At 40.6% G+C, this 17,970-nt stretch overlaps 1 protein-coding gene across 1 annotated transcript in view; it reads right to left on the bottom strand.

Moving 5' to 3' along the window:
* The window catches only part of Col24a1 (collagen type XXIV alpha 1 chain), a 249,393-nt gene that overhangs the window by 172,349 nt on the left and 59,074 nt on the right, over window positions 1-17,970 (bottom strand). The window contains exons 13-19 of the mRNA XM_034500238.2: window positions 17,199-17,252; window positions 15,448-15,492; window positions 12,056-12,109; window positions 11,932-11,976; window positions 11,644-11,697; window positions 11,391-11,444; window positions 8,701-8,754 (exon numbers count right to left, since the gene is read on the bottom strand). Of these exons, the coding sequence (XP_034356129.1) occupies window positions 8,701-8,754; window positions 11,391-11,444; window positions 11,644-11,697; window positions 11,932-11,976; window positions 12,056-12,109; window positions 15,448-15,492; window positions 17,199-17,252 (360 nt within the window). The remainder of the gene's footprint in view (window positions 1-8,700; window positions 8,755-11,390; window positions 11,445-11,643; window positions 11,698-11,931; window positions 11,977-12,055; window positions 12,110-15,447; window positions 15,493-17,198; window positions 17,253-17,970) is intronic.

Below are 17,970 nucleotides of genomic sequence, written 5' to 3'. Positions count from 1 at the left end.
GTAAGGGAACAGCGAGCTTTTATAGGTTAGGATTTACATCTGACAAAAATATTTTCTAGTCACATACACATCAAATGTTCAAAACAGTGAATATACAGTGGGGCAAAAATAAAACAGGAGTTAAGTTCAGTAACACAGAACAACAGCTTTGATCACAGCACAACAGAACCTCAAGTGCGAGTCACTGTGGGGAGAAGCCTGTCTAAAAAGGATCCCTACAATAATCCAACTCCATGGCATGTTGCTCAGCCGACAGAGGCCATACAGAGGTAACCAGCCACTGTGGTTTCCAGCACTCATAGGGAGACTACAGATGAGGTTTAAGTCAATGATCCTATTCGTGATCCTACAGTGACACTCTGTCTAAACCTTTAAGATGTACAGCATTGAGAGATATTACACGTTCAACAATATTCATGTATATGTCATCAAATGTGGCAATTATTCCCAATTTAAAAAAAAATTTAAAAAGGGAATTGATAGTTTTTTTTTTAAATCTAGTCAAATATATACATAATGTCATCTCAATTCCTGCATGTACATCAGCAGAAATTACTACCTTTCCAGGGAACTTAGGGACCAGGTGAGGATGGACAATACTTTCAACTCTGATGCTGTATTCGCTTCTTCATCGTGCGATTCACTGTGAGAATTGAGTCAGAGGCGTAAGAAGCAGGGAAGAAGAGCTCAAATAATGTGAGTTTGGAAATCACGCACGGGCACAGCTGCAAAGCCCTAGGAAACTGTGATGAAGCTAACTCAAGAAAATAGTAGGGACTCAAATTTTGAAACAACACTGGGAAATCAATGACCTCTGTGTGCACAGACAAAAACCTACTAGCAAACATGAAGGTAGAGAAACTCCACCAAACATTGCAACAAAAAAATATAAAATTGGCGCTGGGAGTGATGTTGGTGCCTGCCCTTAATCCCAGCACCTGGAAGGCAAAAAGTTGGTAGATCTTAGAGTTCCAGGTCAGTCTGATGTACAGGGTTCTGGGACAGCCTGGGCTACACAAAGAAACCTTGGTTTGAAAACCCAAATAAATAAATAAATAAATAAATAAATAAATAGAAACACATGTACAAAGAACTGTGCAAAACTATCATGTGGGAAGATTGTAAATAATTCTCAAAAAAAAAAAAATAGGAGAGGAGATTTGGGCAAATGAAAGACAGGCATTGTTCTCCAGAAGATGACTCACTAGTGTGATTATATCAACACTCTCTTAATCTATCAGCATCGACTCTAGCCAATAAAAACAACAATGGTATTTTTAATGAAGCAAGATAAGACTGATGCCAAACCTTACATGGAAAAAACCAATGCGACTGTACACGAAGAAATACTGAAAATGAGAGGCTAAGAGAACTCGTAGCCATTAAAACATGCCGCAAAGCTTGCGCTGATAATGAGCACGGGGCCTGGCTGTGGGGAATGCTAGAACGGCACAGCTCACTGCACATACTCAAGACAACCCTCACCTCCCTGTTACTCTGCGCAATAGCTGTGTGGGATAAGTCTGGGAAAGGCGGGCCTCCTCCATGCCATGGCTGCTACCCACATGAATGCACAGTTGCTGTGCTTTGCACAAAGTCAAGGTGGTTGAAAGTTTCAGCGTTGAGGAGGGTCTTTCACTCCCACCCTAGCTGAGAGGCCAGTGGCCGGCAATGGCTGTTAAAGGACAGAGTCACTTTTCTTTCGGGGAAGGTGTCCAGTGGTGGGTTTCACATGCCCTAGAGAATGACCTCACACACATGGGCATATGGGCTAGCTGGACTCAGCAGGCTAAAACTGAGAGAGAGAGAGAGAGAGAGAGAGAGAGAGAGAGAGAGAGAGAGAGAGAGAGACAGAAACAGAGAGGCACACATAGAGACAGAGAGATACAGAAAGACACACAGAGAGACACAGAGAAACAGAAACAGAGAGACACAGAGAGACACAGAGAGAAACAAAGAAATAGAAACAGAGAGACAAAAAGAGAGACACACAGAGAGACACAGAAACAGAAACAGAGAGGTGCACATAGAGACAGAGAAATACAGAAAGAAACAGAGAGAGACACACAGAGAGACACAGAGACACACAGAGAGAAACAGAGAAACAGAAACAGAGAGATACACAGAGACACACAGAGATACAGAGCAAAACAGAGATACAGAGAGAAAAGCAGAGAGAGATTGAGAAACAGAGAGAGAGGTGGGAGCAGGTCATGAAGTTGGGAGGCAGATGAGAAATATATTTGGTTGGAGTGTGGGAAGAGTTGGAGAGAGGGAGTGTATACAGGTATGAAGGTTTCAAAACTAGTTTTAAAAGAAGTTACAAAATAATAAAACCTAGAGAGCTACCGGGAAGGTGGCTCTGAGGTCAGGAGCACTTGAGGAGGTTAAAAGCAGAAGACAGGAGTTTGAGTCCAGTACCCAAGCTCCTGACCCACAACCATCTGTAACTCCAGCTCCAGGGAATCTGACAGTTTCTACTGGTGTCCAAGGCACTCACAGTCTCCTGCATGCACACACACAGTGAATAAAAAAATAAAATCCTAAAAGTAAATAAAAGCCAATATGCAAACGTCTAGTCAAGGTGTTTGTTTGCTCTCAGTTCTAGCGCGGGATCCACAGCCTCTAGTTACCACAGACTCCTGCCTTTAGGTCGGACTCATCCCGGCCTCCCAGAGCTATGCTTTCTCTCCATGCCTGCTCCAGCTCCTCTTGGATTCAGGGCACCTGGAAGGTTTTCCCAGCATAACTCACTAGTGGCTTTCTTTTGTTACTTTGTATTATAAACACTGCAGGACACTCCCCCCCCCCCCCCATTCTCTGCTGCAGTGAGTGGTACTAATAATTTTTACAAGGTTGCTGTACCACAGGCCAGACAATTTCCAGGCAGAGACTTGGGGAACGCTCTGACTTTCCCCAAAGCCTAATGCCTTTCTGGTTCCACAATGGTCTCATCCTGTGGAAGTGAAGGCACTTGAGTGGTAAAGAACTGGAAGATAACATGTGTTCACTGCCATTACAGTGTTTACTCTTGAAGGGAGCACGTGGAGCTCAGTTCTATGGCTTCTATCCACACTTGGGTTTCGCCGATCTGTTCATACCGCCCGCTGTCTCCACAGCTCCATTCTGTTCTCGTGCTACATCTGCTTTGTAACTCTCTCCTTCCACCCCAGCCTCCACATAAACCTTCTTTCTTCCTTCTTATTGTCTGGTCTCTAGCTCCCTGCCCTTACCCCGCCCCCCCCATCTACCCACGCATATGAAAATAAAGATCTAGAATTTGATTATGAGGGAAACTTGTCATTGTCTTTCTGGGTCTGGGATAGTTCAGTTAAGATAATACTTTCCATTTTCCTACAAATGTCATGATTTCATTTTATGGCTTAATAAAATTCCATTGTGTATGTACGCAGCGTCAAATGTGGTTGTTGTTACTGGTAATTATCCACAGGATACCCTAAGTGAACCCACTCATCACTGTGGGGGCTGGCCCTAAGCATCTAGATTTTTTTTCCCCCAGGTTCTTTATGTGATGCTGATGTATAGTAAAGGTTGAACAGAAAGTCACAGTCCTACGTTTGGCAGGACTTGGCGACAAAACTCAAGTTGACGCTCAACTAAACAAGTACGTTCTCTAGCCCAGACCCCCTAATGACGTCAGCAAATATGCTAATGAGTCTTAAATCCTTGCTCAATTCAGAGCTTTCTCCTCATTCTACAACGAACATACAGCATCCAGAAGTGACCCTCTAGAAGCGCAAACCAGGAGCTGGGCAGGAACTAAGAGCACTTGAGCTGGGTTCCCTGTACCCGGGTGGGGAGCGCACAACCCTCTTTAACTCCCATGCCAAGAGTTTCAACGCCCTCTACTGGCCTCATCAGACAATTGCATGCATATGACCCCCATACACCTCCCCCCGAAAGTATTAAGAAAAAGAAATCTTTTCAAAAAGCATACATCAGAAAAGCTCACGCTACTGCATCACCTAAGCCTCCGATAACTTTCGATATTAAGCAAAACAGCCTCATTCTCATATTTTCTCTCACCTTTCCTCTCCCTCCCTTTTCCACCCCCTCTCTCTGAGTCAAGCTTCTGCCTATGGTGATGTTGAGGGGTTGGCAGCCAGTGTCCATTGTTCATGTTAACCACACCCTGCCTTGCCGTATGTGTGTTACTGTATACGAAGTGACCTCACGAGGTTAGCACTACAAATATTCCTACTTTGTTGTTGAAGACTTTATCTAGAGACTTTAGATAAATGGTTCGAGAGTCTCAGCCCACCTCCTTCTTAGAGGAGGGGGGGGTGGGAGGATCTGTGTGAGAGGGGACTGGGAAGAGAGGGGATGCTGGTATTCAGATGTAAAGTGAACGAATGAATGATAAATAGTCTCAGCATAATTCCTTGATTTTGACTTAGAAGATGTCAACTCTTGATACTCTTTTTTCCCCAGATATTTTATATTTCATAACCTAAATATTTTATAACCTAAATAGTGAACAAAAACCATCACAAAAGTCTGTATCTAGGTCTTGCCATTTACACTCACTGGTGTCTCTGTAACTGAATTCTGCTTCGGTGTCCTGATATCAATGTATGCTGAGGACGGAGACAGCATTAATATCATAACTTGATGGATTTCGCCTGGAGAGTGAATGTCTTTCTGTCTGTGAGAGGGATCCCTCCTATGTCATGGCTTTGATTAGTAATGTTTGGATCCAAGTCTGTCATCCATACCAATAAACTGTACGGCACTCAGTGGCTGTGTTTTGGGGGAAAGTCTTCACACTATTTTCATTGGTTCTTTGAGAAGTCCTACATATGTAGTGAATTTGAGCCTGCTTACCCTTGCTCCTCCTCTCTCCTAACAATCCTCCCATCATCCTCTCTTCCCATCAAGACCAGTTCGTGTTGCCTGCTAGTCTTGGGGCGGGGGTCTGCTCTGGTAATGTGGTCTCATATTTAAAGATCCCAGACGGTCTCCCTCCCAGCAGCTATTGAGTACTAACAGCTGTTGGGGTTACATGTCTACCTTTCCACATGTGTCCTGGGATTTTGTTTGCATGGGCCTTGTGTGTTCTGGCACCAGCACCGTGAGCTCATGTGTGCATTTGCCTGGTGTGTCTGGGATGCACTGCTTCCATGACAACATCCACCACCTCTGGCTCTTACAATCTTTCTGCCTCCTTTTCCCCAAAGATCTTTGAGCTTTGGGGTGATGGGTGCCAAAGTCCTAAATTTCATCACTAATACAACTCAGACATTATCTTCAGGATCCTCAGTCACCCCCTTATTGGGCTTCCAAGAACCCCAGGCTGCCCCCATAGTCTCCTGCTGCTAAGGCCTTAGTCTAATCCTGATTCTCTCTTGTCCTTCACCCTTTGACTCAATTCCCCAACATGGAAGCTCGACATACCTCATCTCTCTGGGCCGCTATGCAGAGATGAGTTGGTCTGTGTGATGCTTCACGTGGTGGTTTTGTTGTCATTTGTTCTCTATCTATTTTAAACATTTTCTAATTTCCATTGTGTGTGTTTTCCCCTTTCACTTAGACTGTGAATTGCTCAGGAGTGTGTATTTCAGTCACCAAAATTTATCTTACTGCCCTTTGGTTATTAACTTAAAACTTAATTGTCGGGGTAGAGGCATGGCTCAGTGGTTAAGATCATTTGCTACTCAAATCATGGGGACCTGAGTTCATATCCCAGCACCCACACTGGGCAGCTTACAAAATGCCTATAACTCCAGCCCCAAGGGATCCAGCACCTTCTTCTGACCTCTATGAGCACATGCACACATATGAACAGAGACTCACCCTGACATACACACAGAGACACACGTATAAACACAAATAAAGAACAATTAAAACAAGCAAACAAACAAAACCCTTTCATTGCAGCCTAGACAAAGAACATAGATATCTGGGAGGTGGGCACATAGATTTACTATTTCCAGACCTTTAGTCATAAACTTCCCCAAATGATTGCATCTGCTGCAACTGTTTCACACGTAACTCCTATGGTTGCCGACTCTTGTGTACTGTAAGCATCTGCCCACTCTCCTCCCAGATCCTCAGGACCATGGTCTCTGTACAATTATGAGATTCATTTGCATACACGACAAGCATTTCCATCCCAGCAGATCAGAACCTGAGGTCGAATTTCCAGCCACCTTGAACATCTTCCTTTCTTCCTTCTGCGTTTAGTTTCCATTTGTAATAAAGATCCACATTTTATCCAACTAGTCAGGCAAAAATATGAAAATTATATTCTAACCCTCTCTCACAAGTTGGCTGAGCTGAACTGCATAGTTCCAACGCTATAAATTATATTCCTTGAGTTGCTGTTGAAACCGTTTTTACCTTTCACAGGTGAAGTCTCTACACCTCACAGCTAATCCTTGGCTCTATCACATTGATCCTTCTAACAATCAGAAGGATTCGTCTTCTTATAACTCTTCCTTTTTCACATCTAAAAACTTCAAGCCCCAGGATTCTATTTTTCTGCTTAGAAACATGAACTTGATACCCAAAAACATTTACCGGAAGAAATCTATTGTGGAAATAGAATCATTTTAGCTTTGATTTGATATTAAACATTCTTTAAATTCTTCAATCTCCAGTTACATTAAAAGTGTAAAGCTGAGAAGAGTAGGTATAATTCCCAACTACGCTCTCCATGCTCGCTCCTGTATTCACAGGCAGGCATAACTCTTGCTCCTCACCAAAGCAGTTCCTTTTCCAGCAGAGGAGACCATCAAAGAAGTCCACAGTTGGTCATAGTGCAAAAAACGACTGACTTGTGGGTGCCCATGACCAACTGATACATTTATAGCACAACCCATACACCAAAGGCTCAGGAAGCATGGCAAAAGATGGGGAAGAAAATTTTTAAGAGCCAGTGGACTGCTATAAGACACTGCTCATACCCAGCCACGCATGTAACATGTGTTCATGGGCTAGAAGACATATTTGTTAAGGTCCCTCAAACAATCTTCTACTGATTCTTGAAAGACTACAGATAATACCTCTGGGACTTTGGAAAATTTTGAAGCAGATGAAGAGGAACAGGGTAGTTAGAGGTTAGGACTCTTTATAAACAATGTGGAATTAAAGATAATGAAGATAATGTTTTATCTGTTGATGGAAAAATGATAAAATCCTAAATGAAACAGGAAAAATGAACATTTTTGGATGGTAAGATAGGAGGGAAAGACATGCCTTGTGTACTTATAGCCTCAATTTATCTAAAAGAAAATAATTAGAGCATAGTGACACATGAGACAGAACAGCCCGCCCCAGTGCAGTCATGACTCATAACTTGAACTACAACAATTTGCAGTTGGATTTAGGAAACTACTCTTTTAAAAGAATCACATTTGAATTAGATACTGCATCCTCGATGAAAGAGGTCAGGCAAATCCTGTCTATTCCAGAAAAGTTCTCATTAAACTCGGTTGAAATAAAAGAGGATAGATTCATATAAAGAGATACATTTTTACTAATACCGAGTTTGAATTGCTCATTCAGAACCAGGCGCATCTATACCCCACCGCTTCCTTAGCAGCAAAACAAGGGTGTCATGTAATGTTTGATATTTGATCTATCTATAATGAATGTGTTTTAAGTTAGAAAAAAAGAATAACAGTTTACTAAAAAAAAAAAAAAAATCCATCAGCCCTTGAAGAATAGCAGTGGAATAAGGTCAGTAGTCTACACAGGGTGGACCCATTATGCTGTCCTATCCTGACGCCTGCCTAGGGTTCTGCCACTTGGGGAGCTGTAAGGTCTTTGTCTTAGTTATCCAGAAGTCAACTTATATTCTCAGGATGGTTGCTGCATCTGTTGCTCTTGGTTAGACCTTGGCTGTATTTCTTAAACTAGGGTGAAATGCAGAAGCTGTATCTCACATAACATCTGGAATTCAGGATATAATTCAAGAACCTTCAAATGTTTCACCGCTGAAGCTTCTGCTCTATGAAAGCTTTCAAGAAAGAAAAAGGTTCTTTACCAAGCCTGAAGCCAAACTCAGTATTTTAAGGCATATACAAACAAATGTCTACTATAAGCTTAATTACATTTATGAAGTCAGTTGGAGTATGACGTCCAAATGATATATGCATTTAACAAGAATTGGAAGCACTTCACATTGCTAATTCAGTGGAGTTTATATATCCGATTTTGTTTACAATTCTTAATGATGTGTCATTGGCCATTGCTATGCAGAACAGACAAATCGGCTGTGATCTCATCAAAATTAAAACATGGATAGTCCAGAGTTTGCATATCTAATATAAACTCTGATATACAAGATGTTCCTAGATCCTAAAATATGTGCTACACGAGTAGATGTGTATTATCACCTCTGTGACGGTCACAGGTACAACTCAGGACCTGGCAAACATTATACACGTGTCCCTTCTAAGCACATATGAAACAAAAATTTAGATTCAATTCCTACTGTCATTATGAAAAGGATTCAAAGCTTTAAAGTGTTCTGGCCCTGGGAATTTCAATTCACACTCTATTTTCTGTTTCCTTGGGATCTCCGATGCAGTAAATGTGGTCTAAACTGCTTGACACAGACAAATTTCAGAGAGAATCTTTCTCGGGCTTTCCACAAAAAACATACATTTTGTAAATTAAACTTAATTCTCATCATGTTTTGTTTCAAATTTTCTCATCTTTTAATCAATGATTTACCTCTGGTCCTGGAGGGCCAGATGGTCCCTGTGGTCCTGGGTCACCTGGTTGTCCCTAAAAAGGGAAGGGAAAAAATTAAAATATGAATATTAACTTAATAAATAGAACTGAAAATAGGAACTAGCATTTTGCAGCTGAACAACTTTTAATATATTGTGACAAACAAAGTTGTAATGGTTTTCCAGAGACTTAATTTGTAAGTCTTCAGACTCTTACACACTCCCCGTTCTCCACTGTCAGCCCTTGAGAGCTTCAGCTACCTTCTCTGGCTTCGGGCTTCACCCACTTCTCATCACATCATCACTGTGAAACTTTAATATCTGTGGTGCAATATGCATTTACTTCTGTTAGATAGACAATCAAATTAACCAGTCCACTCTGTCAAGAAAAGTGTAGGTGTGAAACTGTGCATGTATGCATATATGTGCACGTGTACATACGCACATGTGTGAGTATATGCCTGTGTGTATGTGTGATTTTATGTGCATGTGTGTATGTATTTGCAGGTATGTGTGTGTATGTATGTATGTGTGATTAAATGTGCATGTGTTTGTATTTGCAGGTATGTGTGTGCATATGTGTGTGTATGTGTGCATATGTTTGTATGTGTGCATATGTGTGTATGTGTGCATATGTGTGTATGTGCAAATATGTGGTGCTTCTCCAGAGACAGGCTGAGAAAGCAGCAGCAAGGATTTCTAGAAGAGAATTTGCTTCTTCTAATCAGAGTCCTAGGACACTTCTGAAATTTTCTCTGGTCCTTGCTACTGTGAGCAGCTTGGTGGAATAGTTATCAACTGGACTGCAATCCTTGATGCTTGGCGTCTCTAAACCTCCCTTAGCTCAACAAAAGATTGTAAGGACAGTGATAATGCTAACACCCTCAAAGTCTTCGTGAAGATTAAATGGGACAACGTGTGGATAGACCAGAGCCAGGGCACAGAGAGGAATGAGGAACTTTAACCAATGTGACTATGAAGAACTGCTCATTTCCTGACCCGGCCCTTCTCTGGGCTTTGTCTGCAATTCCCAGATCACTTTGATTCCGGAATTAAAGTTTGAGGGCTTGGTTTCAATATTCCAAAAGTTACTTTACTCATAGTGAAGCTGTAAAGCAGGGTAGAAGATGAAAGGCGGGGGCATGAACCTGGGGTAGAAGGTGTAGATGCTTCCAAGGGATGACAGTGTAGACAAGAGGAGAGCAGCACAAAGACCCTCCTGCTTTCATTAAGAAAACTGCTGAATTTGCTGATTTTTCTCTAAGCCTACACATGAGCTTCTAACCTGATTAGAATAGGCCCAAGATGACATCAAATTGCAGGACACAACATGTAGGAGGGGACCTATTTCCCGACAACTAGTTACCCATATTGACTGGCTTCCTTCTCAGTGTGAAGCCAGTCTGACATGAGAGAGCTCAAAACAACTACCACACCAGAATATAGACAGTTTGGGCAAAGGGTCATTAAGGGTCGAACGGCAGAAACAAATGTTTAATCTACCTGAATCAGTGTATAAGGCAGTCTTAAATCTAAATGGTCAAGCACCTCTCTTAAAGGTGATGGGATGGGTTTCATTGGGGCCCTCTAGTGGCAAAAAAACAATTAGGATGTAACTCGAAGCACCAAGGGGAAAAATAGCATATCCTTAGGCCTTTGATTTGACTGACAAGCAAATTAAAAACAAAATAACTATGGAGCATTTTAATTCATTTTTCACAATAATTGTTTTTTTTACACAACTTAAGTTGTCAGCTTTCTGGGGATGTCAATTTTCCTTTATAAAACATTTTATGAAGAATTATTTTCAAGTAGTTTACAGAGTGCTAAGTGAGTCTCTATAAATGAGGAAACTTCTAGTAAGTAATGGTAAGGGAACTAGCATATGCCACACACACACACACACACACACACACACACACACACACACGCTAAGAATACATTGTCTTTGTTTTCTATAGCTTTGGGAGAGAAGAGTTCCTGACCCTTACCCAGCGGTAACCTTCCCTGATTTCTGAACTTGCTGAACAAAACCTTCCCTGTTCCAGAGCGTACACACCTTCCACATCAGGCTGTTCCTACATCTGGAAAATATTCTTTCATGCTATAACTCAGATCCACTTGGACTCACTAACAAAAGCCAGTAAAATCTAAGATGACAGAAAACCTGAACTAGGACTTAGGAGGACATCCCGATAGTCATTCCTTCCATGGTAGCAGACAAAGCTTTCAGGCAGGCACAGGCTTGCTTAACCAAGTGTTGAAGTTTGCCTCTTGTTAAGTTAACTGATTTTGTGCAAATTTTTTTTCCTAAAGTAGGACTTCTATCCTCACTGGAGAAAATTTTCAGGCCAAATATCTTGATATTAGTAAAATACAAATGAATTTAGACACCAAAGGATAGGTTCCTTCATCAATATATGATATGTGTGTGTTCATATGGGTGCACATATGTATGGAAGACTGTATTCTTATATGTGTGCATGTGTGCATGTGTGTGTGTGTGTGTGTGTGTGTGTGCATGTGTGTGTGTGTGCACGCATGCATGACTAAAGAGAAAAAACCATAAGGTGAGTAGACATCTCCCTTCTGCCATGCGTGTATCCTGCTAACACCATTAAGCACCAAGACTCAAGCTGTGGCATACACATGTTTATCACAAAATAAAACAAAGTGAAGGTTCAAACCTACTGAAGGTCCTGACTTTCCTCTTATCCCTGGTGGTCCTGGTGACCCAGTGGTGCCCTAGAAGAAGAAATTAGAGGGAAATGGCATATTAAAGAAAAATTTCTTGTATACTATTAAAAATATTAACACATATTCTAGAATTAAAAAAATCATACTGACACCATATCCTTACAAAATACATAGTTGAAATAATGATTTTCTTTGAGCCAATGATTTTAGTTTTTTGTTTTAGTCAAATGAGTGGAATGAAAATTACCTTGTCTCCAGGATACCCGGGTTCTCCTGGTTCCCCTGTCACACCTTGCTCACCCTAGGAAGCACAATTTCACAGAATAGATTAAAGCATGGTGATTCACAGGAAAACAAGTATTCATTATAGAAAAAAAAAACTTTTCATTTCTCCCACTTTTTAGAAAAATCAGTATAATACAAATTAGATCCTATAAACAAAACAAAAATATTTAACAATAATTTCTGTTGACATGAATGAAAGAAGCAACCAGGATGAGAAATTATCTCTGTGAAATGTTAATATTGAAATCACCTTATCACCTTTGATTCCAGATGGTCCTCTATTTCCTGAAAGGCCCTAAAAAATACAAAAGGTGATATTTTGTGACATCGCAGAGAAATTAAAGAGAAATATCAATAAGGAAAGAGAGCCATACCATTGGGCCAGGAGCTCCTGGAGGTCCAACCGGTCCAGCAGGACCGACACTTCCCTGAGAAGTGACAAAATGATATCATTAGGCACAGAAAGAAGGCAGGGTACAGTTGAAAGGTAAACAAACTGAAAGCATTTTGCATATTTTCAGCAACTTTTCTTCTTTTTTAAAATAATACTCAGTTCTCAAACTCTCGGTACCCCATCCTTCCCAGAGTGCTCCAGTCTACATAATCAAACCCGCTTCCATCAAACTCCCACACCCTTCCTGTCCATGACTTTCACTTTGCAGCATCTTTCCAGATGGGTAACATCTTGTAGAAACATTTTAGTGCCAAGCTCCCTACAAATAGTCAAACATATTAATCAACTGTCTCAGCTTTCTATTTTATTCATTATTTAGCAAAAAAATTAAAACACTTAACTTTTATTCTGTGTGTGTGTGTGTGTGTGTGTGTGTGTGTGTGTGTGTGTGTGTGTATGTGTGGGTGTCAGTATATGCACCCGAGTGTAGGTGCCTTCAGAGGCCAGAAGATGGCGTCAGATCCCTTAGAGCTGGGGTTGTAGCTGGGGTTGCAGGAAGACGTGAGTTGTCTCACATGGGTGCTGGGCACTTGGGAACCTCTCTGCAACAGCACCATATACACTTAACCTGTCAACTATCTTTCCCACCCAAAGCTGATACTGAGATGTTGCTATGTGTCAGCATTGGTGTGACTTTGTTTATGGTTTATAATGTGCAGAACAAGAAAATTTACCAAGAGCTCATGAGTATAACGAGTAGCAACCCAAGACTCTACTTCCTGGGCTTATCAGATTCATTCACCATTTACAACTTGGTGGGTATTACCTGAACCAGACACTGATGCTCGAAAAGAAAGGTGAAAAAGATGTGGTCTCTGCTGTTAAAGTTCTCAATACAATGCTCTAATTTCTCAAAAACAGAACTAAAATTCTCACTCCCTATAAGGGTGGGACTTATAAAGCCTCCTTCCATTTGTCACTGTAGAAAACTCAGATCACTAATAATAATGTGCTACTTGAAGAAAGAACTCAAACAAGAATGGAAATCTCTTGATGGTCCAGACATCAGGTCTGATTTCTATTGTGGAAACTCTGGTTTTCTTCTTTCTCTCATGAACTCTGTCCTGGCTTCTCTGTTACTCACCATCCTGGTGAGGGTTCAACCTCCTCTCTACAGTCCCCCAGTGGTCAGAATCTTAAAGTTTTCTACATGCTGATACCTCTGGCTACTCTGATGGGTGAGGGAAGAGTACTCAAGGTCAGGCCATAGCCACACAGTGAGATGACAGCTCAAAAGCAACAAAGATCAAACGCTCAGAGCTGGGAGCACCGGCTGAGGCCAGTAACGCCCGTGAGTCTGGGGTCAATCTCGATTTCATGGGGAGCTGGTTAGCTCCCGGGGCTCTCCTACAGGAAAACCATGTCTGGGAAAGCAGAAACAACCACCAAAAGTTCTGTTTCCGAGATTCTAAAAATGTCACTCAGGTTAGCTTGAATTCAAATCGCCGCGTTACCATCCCAGGCGCTCTCTTTAAGGTGTCCGCCATACCTCCAGATCCTCACTCCGTGTTTCCCCATCTCAGCTCGCTCTATTTCCGCCCCCATCCTACACTCAGCTAGGACTTTTTTCTCTGACCATGTTCCATGTTCATCCTCTCCTTCATGACATGTTCCGAGTCTTTGAAGACACAGTGACGTACCAAGTGTCCATAGCACGTGTCCTCCTAGCCTCTTAATCTGTACATGAGCTGAGAGCAGACACATGAGCCGTTCTTTCTCCGCCTCCTCCCCAGACTCAACCTAGCAAATGTGCGGTAACTGTTTGGAGATAAAGCGTGGAATGGACACTGAAGGAGTTAACTTTAAAATATATTTTTACTTTATACAGCAGTTTCTAGAGTTTTTAGTTCTCAACATTTCCCGACTTCTACATTTATATGAGGCAAATTTCAGAATGGAAAACGTGATGCTGATACTTTTGGAAGAGTCTTAAAGTTTGTGAGTTATAAAAGAGACAAACTATTCCCAATGTGTTTAATCCTGAAATATATGGGACTGTGAGTAGCAAATGGTAATACTTTCCAGTTTAATAAATATTCAAGGGCAATATATCACTGCTTGCAATTTCAAACTCTTGTCAATAGGAAACAGTCGTTCATGTGACTACTGAGGCTAGTTTATTCAAAGCTCATGGCTTTGAAGATTATGGTGGGCTCAAAACTACAATAAATTTCTGTGTTTGGGAACTGTTCAGAAATAATCCATCTAATGACAGAGAGACATTTTATAACCAAAAAAGTCTTTTTCTGTGTTATTTTTTCCTAGACAATATAACATTTTTAAGATTTGTCTTAGTTTAATTTATCTCAAAATACTTAATCTGGCATTTTGAGCTGAATATGTATTATCTTATTTTACTTTCTTGTGACTCTAAAAGAAACATCTCTGGGATCAGGAGATATTAGGAAAAAAGTACTATAAAGAACTTACTAAAACAGAAAGGTTTAAGGTAAAAATTGAGTAGTAAACACAAAGCCATTATTGGATTGATATACTAGAATTGTGTAGCAAACTATCATCCTGGAAAACTGCAGGCAAGTAATGCATGGTGGCTTTATGTGAGTTTCAGATCATCAAGGTAAGCCGAAGATCCTACACCATTCCCTGCCCACAATCCTCTCCTCTAGGAAATGGTGGAACAGACTGAAGATTCATGGGAACTTGGATGAGTGTGTCGGTGCTATAGCCCTAGAGCATAGGAACCCACAGAGCTATAGGCAGCAGAGAACTTCCGAGTCAAAGAAAAGAGACCGAAGGCACATGTTCGTTACGTTAGAAGAAGAAGCTACCGGCCAGTTCATGCCAGTTCATATGAATCCGTTACTGAAAGGACTGAGTTCTGGATGTTCAGTCACGCCTGCCGTACTCACAGATGAACATGTCACTAGAGTAATCAGGACAGCAAAGGATGGTAACCGACAGCACCGGAAGCCAATGCAGGCCAGGACAATGTCGGCCGCTGGTGCTCCCCAACTGGGCAGTAAAGATGGTTTTCACAAGAAGAGGCAATGCTACACTGTTGAAGACACGGAGTCCCTCTAGCTCCGATTAACAAGGCAGTCCTAAGCGGATCCATGCACACAAACGTTAAGCTATAGAAGAGAGCCATTTTAACTTATCCCAAAGGCAGCAATTACCTTTTTGATTTATACTACTGGTCCGACTTTCATTTCTGTTTGAAAAATATGCTTAAGCTGGGTTGATACCCAGCAGTGACATGAAAACTAACTTAGCTAAGTTTCTAAAGCACAACTGATAATTTAAATTGCACAGTAAACTGTTCCACAAGAGTGGTTGTTCAGTGATACTCACTCTAACACCAGGAAACCCAGGAGGTCCAGTGCCACCTACGAGACCCTGTTATGAAAGAAATGTGTAAACGTGTTCATCATGTTCCACACTGCTGAGGGGTTTTCTGAAATGATGTCATATATTCCAGGGAAGCAATATGTCGAAATTATCTTCCACTGAAAGCACAAATTACTTTTATTCTTTTAAAACTGCTTTGGGATGTTACAACTACCCTCTAGGTTAAGATCATAATTCTCTTTGTCTTCTAAGTATTTAATAAAAGATGAAAATGCAATAAGTAACTTGATTACTGCTTGAGTAATCAGTATTACAGACCTAGCTGGTCTGTATATTATCTGAAAGGACAGGCAGTCTGTAATAGAGATTAGGGAAGCATTTTCAGATAGTTAAAGGACAACCCATAATATCTTTAGAAGTACAGATTTTAAAGTCTCTACCTTTATTTTTATGTGAAGAATGAAAATAATATATGCCTTCATTATTAAAAAAAATCATAATCTTATGTGTTACCTATTTACAGGAATGAGGGAAAGAAATGACCTCTTCTGACTCTTTTGTTTAAGGTTTTATTTATTTATTATATGTAATACAGTTCACTGTAGCTGTCTTCAGACACCCCATAAGAGGGCATCAGGTCTCATTACAGATGGTTGTAAGCCACCTTGTGGTTGCTGAGATTTGAACTCATGACCTCTGAAAGAACAGTCCGTATTCTTAACCACTGAGCCATCTCTCCAGCCCCCAACTCTTTGATTTACATTTTGAAACACAAATGTGGTTGAATATTAAACAAAAACCATAAATCAATCTAAAAACATACAGTTTACTTTTGTATTTAAAGGATTAAATTATATTAAATAAGAACTATTATATATTTAAATAAAAACATATTTTGTAATACATGTTTTAAATATGTTGAGTCCAGTTTTAATAGATTCCAGATATATAAAATTGGCAAGCAGTTAAATAACAGGGTCATGTGAGGTCCATAAGTACACAATGTAGACATTTTAAAATCTAAATGATGCTTACTTCATTACACTTGAAGTTAGAAGCCCCCTGCCCCTCCAAAAATTCATGAGTAAGAAAAAGTTGGTAAATATTCTACTCAAAACATTTAATAAGATGATTCTGTTCTACTTTTCTCTTAAACCCCATGACTTAGACACAAGCAAAACCTCAGCTAAGCCTACCAAGTTATCTAACTAATGCTAATTTGGAAACAGAATTTTAAAAAGAAAATAGGTTTACACTCTTTGTGGTACTGACTCACATATAAAGAAATATAGGGACTAATCACAATCTATACTAATATTTGCATTGGATATAATCACTTAAAAAGCTTATAAAAGTAACATGTGTATGGCATAGACTGGAGAGAAGGTGTCAGGCTTTTCAGAAGAAAATAAAGTGGAACAAGTTTCATGCAGTGCTGACCCAGCCCTCCACTCCACTCTTCTGATATAATGCAACCAAGAGGCACTGTGAGGACCTGTGCAGATGTAGGTCGGTGCTGTGGTCATGTTTACCCAATCACTTAAAGATGGTTAAAGTAATCAATGTTAGTGACCATCTGTCACGATGGAGGTTTATCCAAACAACGTTGGGTTATCTCTCATACTGAAAATCAACAAACTGGAGTGCACGCAGAGGGGTGGGAACCGTCCAGATGTACTGTGTGTAAATGTGCTCATAGGATGCCACGTGCAGTTGCCATGGGGGACAGTGACAGACCATCCCTGAGTACTCACAGGACTGCCATCCAGACCAGCAGGGCCTCGGTCTCCAAAGTCACCTGGAAAACCCTGCAGAGGAAGAGAAAAAAGACCTCCATCAAAGCCGGAACATATCAAAATTTATTTTCACTGTGTTTTATAATGAAGAATTTTGTGACGAAAAGTATGTATGTTCTGGATCTAGGGACATAGTGAGTTGGTGGTGTTGTGTATGAAGGCTTTTCTATAATGATGTACCATTGATCTTCCTAATGTTTACAATCTTTTTGTCAGCATCAGCAGCATCATTATTTGGGTCTGTGCATGTGTTTATATAATGTATGTGGAAAGTGGCAGGGCATGCCATGATGCACGTATGGTAGACAGAGGACCAGTTTGTGGAATTGGCACTCTCCTCCTGCCTTTATGTGGGTTTCAGGAATGGAACTTAGGTCACAAAGCTTGCACAGAAAATGCCTTGCCCACTGAACTGTATCACCAGCTGCAAGGTTCACATTTTGTAAAGACTACAAGAACAGCTTATGCGATTTAGTTTTCTAAATATTCATTTGAAATCTCATGTTAAAACAAAAGACACAACTAGACTCATACTTTTTTTTGGCAAGTCAGCATTAAATATTGTATTGAAAAGATTTCCTCAAAAATTACTGGCTCCCCAGTAATAGGTAAATATGTTTGACAATAGTTTAGCAGCAGTAAAAGATGATGCTACTAAATCACAGTTAGCTTGTACAGAAAAGCACACTTTCTCTTATTGTTTAATTAGACGATAACAATAACAACAGCA

This window comes from Arvicanthis niloticus, chromosome 4 (genome assembly GCF_011762505.2).
Source record: "Arvicanthis niloticus isolate mArvNil1 chromosome 4, mArvNil1.pat.X, whole genome shotgun sequence".
Lineage (NCBI taxonomy): Eukaryota > Metazoa > Chordata > Mammalia > Rodentia > Muridae > Arvicanthis > Arvicanthis niloticus.
Note: the sequence above shows the minus strand (reverse complement) of the source record. Positions and strands in the feature narration are given on the sequence as shown.